Source organism: Pinus tabuliformis, chromosome 5_2 (genome assembly GCF_031772625.1).
Source record: "Pinus tabuliformis cultivar Carrire ecotype Pingquan chromosome 5_2, CPIR1, whole genome shotgun sequence".
NCBI lineage: Eukaryota > Viridiplantae > Streptophyta > Pinopsida > Pinales > Pinaceae > Pinus > Pinus tabuliformis.
The window spans coordinates 591832427-591842527 of record NC_142306.1 but is presented as its reverse complement, the minus strand read 5'-3'; the positions used below and the strand labels follow the sequence as shown (position 1 = coordinate 591842527).

Sequence of the window (10101 nt, the reverse complement as noted above, 5' to 3'; positions counted from 1 at the left end):
TCAAGCCCTTATTCGCAGAGTGATCTTCATGGAGGACTAGATTTTAGAAATGATTCCAGCTTTCATGATAAGAAGAAATGAGAGGCAAAGGGCTTCACCTATTATGGATTCTACTGATAGCTGTTATTATCAATATTGCAGGTGTGATGGCGACGGGTATGAAAAGGAAGAATGTAACAAAATGTCCCTACGATCTCACGGTAGCCTCTAGTATGATTCCCTCGTCCTGCTATGCGAATAACACGTATCTAGCGATCGAAGACAACACTTGCTGCTGGTCCGTTTTTGCATCCTACGTATTCGCGATTTCTCTGTACGCCAATCGAACAGGGACCGTCTTGCTGGACGCCAATGGTTCAAGGCACTGCACAAACGAATTCGTGCGCTTCGTCCGGTCCAGGGGACTTGTCCATCCGGGCTTCTTCAGCAACAATTCATCCAATTGCGCGATCGATCCCTCGACCTTCACGGCCAACGCGGGGCCCTGCAGATACGCTACCCTGGGCGATATCTCGAAGGTGATCGATGTAGGAAACCCTTCCATCGCCTGCGACGGACCGAACCTGAAGGAAGCGAAGGCCTGCGAGAAATGCCAGAATAAAGTCATTGAGAAGGCCATGGATCTGCTGAATCTAACGAATTCGAAAGAGTTCGTGCCCTGCGGAATGGTGATTACCATGGGAATATGGGGAAGGAACCCGTCGGAGGAGAGGTTTAGGGGGTATGTAGGGTGTGTTCTGCAGGTGTTGGGGAATATTGGGGGCCTGGGCACGTCGTCGCTCATTCCATCGCCGCCACCGACACTCATTCCGTCGCCGCCACCGGTACCGGACACACATGAACAGAGTGGTGGGAATAAAAAGGGAAGAAACCGCGTCCGGATCGGTGTCGGTGGGGGAATCATTGGTAGCGGAGTGGTTATACTGGTCCTTGCGGTGTTAATGGTGGTGAAATTCAAGAAAAGAAATGGCCCCTCCGAGGACTCCACCGCAAGCAGCTCGTTGCAGGTAGTATTTATTTATTTTTTACCAAGTTGAGTTTATTCCTGAGCCACTTTATTTATTGAATAGAAGGAAAAAGATCAATCCAAAGTGGAGGTTATCTTTGAAACCCTGAGCTTAAGTCGATTATAGATTTTTTGAATATTTAGGAATAACCTTTAGCTTAAGTCAGTGTAGATTCTCTGAATATTTGGGAATATTTTATATTAGAAAGACATGGCGAAGTCAAAAAAATTGACCGCGCACATGTCCGTCGGATTCCGGAAATCTGCAATCTATTAAAATGGTGTAAGTTGAGTCTAATTTGAGCGCCTTTTAGTTTAAATCCCCAAAATGAATTACCCTCTGCCCCTACTTACCCACCAATAAGATTTGAAACTTTTCAACTGCGATTGTAGGGTGTCACGGAGAGCAAGAGGACGGAGACGGTTGCGCGAGAACCACTACCGACGGAGGGATTGTATATATTTACTAAGTGCGAGCTCCAGATGGCGACGGAGGATTTCAGCGAAGCTCGCGTGCTGGGCATAGGAGGCTCGGGGAAGGTCTATTTGGGCCAACTCCCCAGCGGAAAACAAGTGGCCATCAAACGAATCGTGCAGAAGACAAAGGTGGACCAGTTCTACCAGGAAGTGGAGCTCTTGTCCCGGCTGAGGCACCGCAACCTTACCTCCCTCCTCGGCTACTGCCAGCACAGACGCGAGCACATTCTAGTTTACGAATACATGCCCGGAGGCGACCTTGGGTGCCTCTTGTACAGCCGGGAGGATCCGGTGCTGTTATGGGACCGGCGGCTGCGCATCGCGCTGGACTGTGCGGAGGGTCTAGCGCACCTCCATCTCTTTCCAGAGGGCGCCATCATACACCGCGACATCAAGCCCACCAACATACTACTTAACGAGTCCGGACAGGCGAAGCTATCAGACTTCGGAATCTCCAAGCTCATCGCGCCGGATTTCTCCCACGCCTCCACGGAGATCAAGGGCACGACCGGCTACCTAGACCCGGAGTACTTCACCGTTGGTAAGCTGACCGATGCCAGCGTTGTCTACAGCTTTGGAATCGTCCTGCTGGAGTTGATTTCGGGGCAAAGGGCCGTCATCACCACGCCCTCTGGTGGGGCCGAATCATTAGTTTACACGACGCATGTGTTCATGAACGGCGAGGATCCGGACGTGAGGAATCTGGTGGATCCCCGGATAGCGGACGCTGTGGATGCTTGTGATCTGGAGTCCATTAAGATGGTTCTGGGTATAGCTTACAGCAGTGTCCAGCCTTACAGCAATGATAGGCCTTCTATGTTGGACGTTTTGAATGTAATCAAAGAGGCCTGGAAGAAGTGTAGCCAGAAACCGGACGAAGTATCGAGGAGTATCCTACATATAGGCGGTGAATGAAGGGCACAATCCGACTTGATGTATGAAAAAAATAAAACCAATTTTTTTTTTTTTTTTTTAAATTTCATTATACGTTCCCACCAAAATAAATATTTTGCACTTAAACTTCGAGTGGGAAGTGGGGAGTATGAGAAGATGTTCTCCCTTCACGACAAATTTCACCACACTTGAGGATGTACCACGACATATGCAACGCCACATCATTGGTGTGTCCAGCAGGATGGGCTAGCTTTTCCGCTAAGTGGCTAGGATAGTTGTATGCTACTAGGCACACCATGAGTTTGATTATGAGTAGATGTTAGGTTTCTACTATGTAGCCTCCCTTCGCGGAAGTTTTTGGGTGTGGACATTAGTGTATGTGTGACTGGCTTATGAGAGAGCCTAATTTTTGCAGTGTATCAATTTTTATATCTTATGATGATGATGTATGCAAACTAGTTTCTACATATATATACATATGAATTTTAGTGTTTCACTTAGAGATATGTGAATGATGTGAAATGTATTCCATGTGTTTTTATGCACATGTATGTTTAGTTATCTTTATAATAAATGTGATAGATGTCCATTCAATACATAGTTAGTCAACAAATTAGCCAATGCATTAGAATTTCTAGGGACATGTTGATAATTAATGTAATCAAATGAATGCTCAAGCACATGTACTCTTAAGTAATGACGAATAAGACAAAATGTTAGACATAATAGACATGATACCATGAGTTGAGAATCTAGATTGATCACCAACTGATGGGCACCTAGAGTTATGGCTTCAGTTAAGAGTTCAATGATGACACTATAATCTGCAATGTTGTTAATGGTAGGGCCAAGAAAGGTGCCCTATAAACTCAAAAGTTCATTAGTGGGCAAAAAGAGAGCTTAAAGCAACAGAAGTAATGTTCAAGGAATTGTGGCTGGCGCCATTGGCATATCCTATGTAGATAAAGAGGAAACAAAGATTTGCAAAGAAAGTACCAAACATGACAGGCAACAGACTGAAATGTGACACATATAGAAAAAAGTAAAAAGAAAGCATACTACATGAATATGTACATGGCACTATGCCTAGAGGACTAGGCATAATACACCTTGAGAGGGTGCACATTGGGGAACACCTCAACGATGGACCCATCGTGATCAATAATATTTCAGACAAGCATAGGACCGATAGTCCACGCAGACATGATGATGACCATTTTTCTTGATGATGGAAATAATGTTAGGAACCCAAGGGGGAGATGCATGAGGCAAACTCCTATGAATCAAATACACGGAAAGTCGAGGATCAATACCAAACATCATTTCATATGAAAGAGGGAGGATATCGCAGATGACAAGGGAAAGAGCAGTATTAGTAGGGATCTCATCGTGAGGGAAATTCGCTCCAAGCATAAGCTTATCCATGATCCCTGGTTTCTTAAGAATGTCGATGGGAATTTCGGGAGAAAGATTCACAAAGTTCCCATCAAAGAACACATCATGGGTGGTGTCAGGATCTTGCACCCAATTCATGTTTCGCAAAGAAACGAGCGTGTGCAAGTCATCATTCAACTGTGTTGAACAAAGGAGGAATAATGAGCGATGATGTGATTCTTACCAAGGGGAATCAAAGATCATCATGGCCCCCAAGATGGCTTCATCATGTAGCATCGTTAAATTAAGGGAATCATGGGAACAAGAATGATCTAAAACCTAGGTGGGCAAGGAGTAAGTATCAAGTTCAACATCATGGGAAGAACTTGACTTAGAGACATCTAGTGCCATTTCGTCAAACATACCAAAATCTTTAAGAGAAGGGATGATCCATAGATTAGTAGACCCATTGGAATCATATGAGGGGAAATAAGAGTCAATTTCACTATCATGGGAGGGACTCGACTCACAGCCAGTAGACATCATTTTACTAAACATGCTAATGTCTTCAAGAGAAGGAACAATCCAATGATCAGTGGACCCATCAGAGTCATATGCATTGGAATAAAGATCGAGTTTGATATCATGGGAAGAACTCGACTTAAGTTCAACAAATTCCATTTCTCCAAATATGCCAATGTATTCAAGAGAAGGATTAATCCAAGGGATCATTGGATCCATTGGAGTCATATGAGACATATGTGACCATGTTGATGGTATTAGCTAACTCTGACAGTTTAGGCGAAAGCAGCGGGGATGTGCCCATCAATGAGGAGTCTTTGAACATTCTCGTTCCGATGCTCTCAACGAGAGTAGTGGACTCTCTGAAAAAGGGTGTCGACTGAATATCATGAAATTGCATGTCGAGATTGCAGAAGTCTAATTGGTTAATGGTGAGTATGTGACACTGATGGGGAGACATCACGACACATAATATTGATGACACAATGACGATCATGGCATAAAACTAACTTCGCCTGAGAAGGAGGTTATAATCTAAAGGTGCATCGATGACCTCGACCTCAATAAAGATCGTTTTGCCCCTAAGCTCAATAGTTAAAGTAGAAAACGCTCCTTGAGGCTGTAAAGTATGCCCATCAAAAGCCTTTAACATCGATCTAGGCAAAGACAACACCAGTGAGCATAAATTTTTCCAACACTTCGATGACATAATGCAAGTCGATGCCCCCTCATCCAAGATGGTCCTATGAGCACATTGTCAAAAAACTTGGACCATAATCTAAAAGGTTAGATGATGTGGAAGACGAGATTTCCATAAAGAAGGATAGAAGGTCATTATATTCGAATCCAAGGGATCCACCTCACTAATGGCAGATAGAAGTGCATTGTGTTACATCGAGAAATTTGGCAAAACTTCTAGTGTGGACCTAGCAACTAGAGCTTGAGCGAGATCCTTGAGAATATTGTAGTTATGAGTGGCCCTCGCATTGGGATTATGTGTAGTCTTTCGAAGTGCACACTTAGGTGGGATCAACATAGTTTTTAGCAATGGCTTATCAAAATGAAGAAGGCCATCAGGTAGAGGTTGGTTCATGATATTTGATGTAGAAGTTCCACTCTTAGGATAGCTCATAATTATGCACTCTGATCTTGACATTAATATATTGCTTCACCTTAATGATATCTTGCATAGAAGACAAGGCATTATTAGAAGTGTTTTCCCCACCACCCTCTTGCTGAGGTGGTGGAGGGTTAGCAACCTTATGTTCTTGTTAAATAATTTGTCAAGACAACAGGTTTATGAGCAACACGATGTTGCAAGAAGTATCGATGAATCTCATCCATTTGGGGGAACTCATGAGTGAGATGGTCTTCCCCACAAATCTTGCAAGGAAAATAGTTTTTTTCTTCTCTTCAGTGCTAGTCCAATGTTCTCTTGGGTTTGTGATATTCCTTGTTACTCATTTGAAGTTTTAGAATTATTTTTTTTCTTACCTCCTAGTTGTTAAGGGTTCTTGGTTAATGTGTATTGGATAGAATTGACCTCGGAGGTGGGAACAAGAACATTAGGAGTTTGAGTAGAAGGCTTGCTAGCCAGGGCACTAGAAGAGATATTCATTTGACCCATCTGAGAGGCTAGTTGGCCTTTGTTTCCAAAGGATACATACCCCACGACTCCATCAAAATGGGTTCTGGGTTTGTGATTTGGAGGACTAGTCAATGATCGAGGAACATTAGGAATATTCTCATATAAGATACCCACTTGATAATAGATCAAGTCAAGTTGATGGGCATGCATGATGCCTTTCTCCTTGATTTGGCCTCCTACCTTTGCCACATATCTAGCAATCTTAAGCAATAAGGACTTATTGTACCACTCATGTAACAACTCATTTTGGAACTTGGTTCTTAAGAGACTTTGTCTTCTTCTTCACTCATGAATGTGATCAAATATGTGGTTTGAGGTATCTTAATGGCATCTAGTGAGAATATTGGAACTAGTCTCATACCTTACAGGAAATTGATAATGGTTGACAAAGGCCTTAGCTAAAGACATTAAATTATCATAAGCAACGCACTCAATCCATGTGTCAATTAGTAGCATTGGCGGTAAGAGTCTGCTAGAAAAGACACAACTTTATGCTATCATCCACAAATAAGTTGGAAAAGCACCACAAGTGATAAGTGGTAATGTGGGTTGCTCGATCTTTTCCAAGCTTACCATTCAACTTAGGGATGTTTGCTGGAAATTTATGCAATATAGGTGGCCATGCATGATTGGATAGTTCATTAACTTAGAAAGAATAGGCAAAACAATTGTCACCAAGAAAGGTGAGTTGAGTGATTCTTGCGGGGGGGTGGGTTAGGTGCCCCCTATGACCCAAGTAGAGGGGATGCTCCACCCATAGCTTGGTTTCTAGTGTTAGTTTGACTTGTGGAAGTGGATTGTGTAGAGGTGTTAACTCCAACATCCATTTAAACCTTTTGTTGGTCAATGCCCCTAGGCTGAGTTCTCCCAGTGGAAAAAAAATTCCCAAAAGGTTGTTGGCCTCCTAGGCCAAAGGCTGTTCCAAAAGGATTAACAAAGGTATAAGAACCCCATGGATTAAACATGTTATGAGAGAAAGTTTTCCCTCCCCCTTGGGAATTCCATGGAATGTGAACCCTTGAAATGTAGATCCCCTTAATGATTGACCTCTAAAAAGGTTAGAGAAACCAATAGAAACGAAAGTAGCCTAACTGTGCTAGAGGATGACATGGACAAGGTAAAAGGGTTCCATCCATATGGAAATCCATTATTGGGTATAGTCACACTCCTTACTGAGATACCGACACCCATCGTGGGGCACAAGAAACTAGATGTGAACAAGAAGTTTGACCCTCTGACATTGGACATAGGTATACTAGACATAACTAAGCCAGAACCTCCACTAAATATGAACAAAGATGATGTGGTCGTTGATGTGGGTGCACCCATATTGGATGTACTATACAGAGGAAATGAATATCCATGAAGATTCTTCCCAAATGAGGAGAACAAGTTCTCTATTGGCGTAGTGGTAATGAGACTTATTGTCATAGAGGTGGATGTAGACGTGACAGGTGGTAGACCATTAATCACTCAAGATGTTAACATAGTAGGTCTCATCATGGAAGTAGTGGTGTTATCTATAAAGAACTCAAGTAAAGGACTGTGTAAAGATCTAGACAAGTCAACACTCCCAACTGATGAGATAGGTGTATAGGTATGGTGATGAGGTGGAAGACTATGGTCAACCACATGGAAAATAGATGTTTGGCCCCATTAATAGCACCCAAAGAGACCCAAAACGTGAGTGTATCTATAGTGGGGTTAAGTCCACACCTATAGTTAAGCGGACCCTCCTCATACAGAGAAAGGACCTCAAGTCTATGAGATTGACACAAATGAAGCTTCACCATGATGGCAGCCAAAGGTTACACAAACATGAGAAAAAAAATCCCAAGGCCACTGGACACAATCAAACAACATGCACTAAGAAAATCCTAAGGTAGCAAACAAGGAAATTTGAGTGAAAGGGATTTTCCCGTAGCTAGACCCTGGTTAATGAATGCCCAGGTTGGCTATGAGGAAATGGTTGGGGAAATTACAACAATGTTCTAGTTAACGACTCTTATGCTTGAAATAAAGTGATATTACTAGCCTTGGAGCACCCCCCAAGAGAACCGTGTGAGTTATGACTGATGCCTTTACTGAGTACAACAAGTATGGCCCCCTTGTTGTCACTTGTGATAGTCTCCTAATAAAATGGCCACTAAGGATACCACTAACAATAACATGTCCTTAGGAAATAGTTGTCAGTTGGATCTACATGCAAGGGCGAGGTTTCTAAGCCTAAGGACTCTTGAAAGATACCCCTAGGGAATACATGCAAATCATGCTACCAAGATCAAACAAAGTGGGGTAGATCACTCCATTGGCCTCAAAGTAGCCTCGTGATTGACCCTTGTGTGAGAAGGGATTCCCAAGCACATGCCACTTAGGGTGGATTTACTCTCCCTATCGCAAGATGCTAGGTGTGTTTTATGCTCTTGGAGAGTTTAGCTTTCTCCCCTATTCCAAAACCCTAGAATATGCTATTGTGTGTTTACTACCAGAGAAAATGGAAATATCGAGTTAATTTTGATTATGCATTTATTTTTTGGTTGCTAACTAATTCAAGGGTGTTGTAGATGACACTAAATGGTGTTATGACTCATCTTTTTCAAAGAAACCATGCAAGTTTTGATTTTGATGAATCCTAAATAAATAAAGGTGAGGCTCATTTTCTTTCAGATGCAAGTATACAAGTAATACTTTCTCTCTATCATTAAACATTTAGATCCTTAAAACAAATCAGAAACTTAGTTGCAAATGTGCAACAAGAAAAATTAAAATGAAACAATCAAAAGATCTACTGAAAAACCAAAATACCTAATCTACAATCATGCACTAAGAGGTAAAAGTACCAACAAGGATCACACTTACAAGTAGATAAACAAAGTTGGACTATTAGGACAATGATGTTAGAGAGGTATCTAGTCACCATTGTCTCTGATGGGAGTCAAACCCAAGAAAGATCTCAAAACCCCAATTAGAAAACTAAATTCACTAAACTGAAAGTAAATCTAAAAAAATCACATAGTAATCAAGTACAAAAATTATAGATCCAAAAGAAGACTCCTAATGGGCTTACAACAATACCAAAAAATTGAAAAATTCCCTGCAAAAATCTTTGGAAGAAGGCTTCAATGCTCTCTACATCAATAAACTGAGCAATAAAGGTATAAAAACACTCTACTACATTGTTATTTGTGCACTAAAGGGGCCTTCAATTCCCTGGTTATAACTGGGGCTGACTGCCAGAAGGAAAACAATTATATTTAAAGTTTTAAATAAATAGGGTTTCAGATCTAAGTTGATGCTTAGACTTAGGACTACTATAAATTATAGAGGAACATAAAAATCCACTAGAAAAAGAAAAGGCAAAGGCTACAAAAATATTCTCACTATGGTCTCCCTAGTGGAGTTGCCATTTTTGTTACAAAAAAATTTCGCTCACAATAATGAGTTACATTAGGTACAGTAGACATACCTAGGGTCTGCCTAGATGGATGGTGTGTGAATAATGTGTAATACAATTCAATAAAAAAAATCACAAGAATACAAGCACAAAGTTACGACAAAATTGGAGAAGGTTACCTTCTTATCGCGAGGACACAACTCTATTTGGTGTTGCCAACTTGTAGGAGATCTCCGCTCCAAATAAGAAACCAAACCACTATTTTCCTGTAATAAAATATTAGTGCACACATACATATAAACTCAAAACAAACATGTGAACATCAATGAAAAACATGAATGTAATGAGGAGAAGTTTTATCACTTTGCGTTATACTAAGATAGTGTACATGATTGATTCCTTTTAAAGCCTCTTCCTTAGTCACCTTCTCACCAACACTCATTGATATCTAGACCTATCCGCACTAGCTTATCACATAATCAAATTGTAGGTCAAACTTTCGACCACATTCCAATACTCTAATTTTTTGTCCTCTTTTGACTTATGGAGAGCTTGTTTATATAAGTTTTTCTTAGGAGTGACCACAATGAGTCTAAACACTTTCTTGATCATTTTTGGTGCTTAGATCCTTATCTACTCTAAGTGATCAAACATTACCTGGTCAACCTTATCCATTGTTATGCAACCAACTTACAAAAAATAGGAAAAGATAGATCAATGACTTAGAAGTTAGCCTCTTCGAGGGGAAAACCTCCTTTACATTACATAAATGAACAATTCTTGGAT

The 10101-nt window shown here is 41.4% G+C and overlaps 1 protein-coding gene across 1 annotated transcript; it reads left to right on the top strand.

The window, feature by feature from the left end:
* On the top strand, positions 1-2842 carry LOC149160374 (serine/threonine-protein kinase CDG1-like). Its single transcript, XM_089434113.1, has 2 exons — positions 1-1007; positions 1400-2842. Exons 1-2 carry the CDS (start codon positions 78-80, stop codon positions 2396-2398), a joined length of 1929 nt encoding a protein of 642 aa, XP_089290239.1. The 5' UTR covers positions 1-77; the 3' UTR covers positions 2399-2842.
* Positions 2843-10101: the final 7259 nt, after the last annotated feature.

What these genes read in the sequence shown, in the direction of transcription:
- LOC149160374 (XM_089434113.1), top strand. Translation starts at nt 78, where the DNA reads ATGAGAGGCAAAGGGCTTCACCTATTATGGATTCTACTGATAGCTGTT. An exon ending in CCGCAAGCAGCTCGTTGCAG is followed by an intron (nt 1,008 to 1,399) that starts GTAGTATTTATT and finishes CTGCGATTGTAG; the next exon opens with GGTGTCACGGAGAGCAAGAG.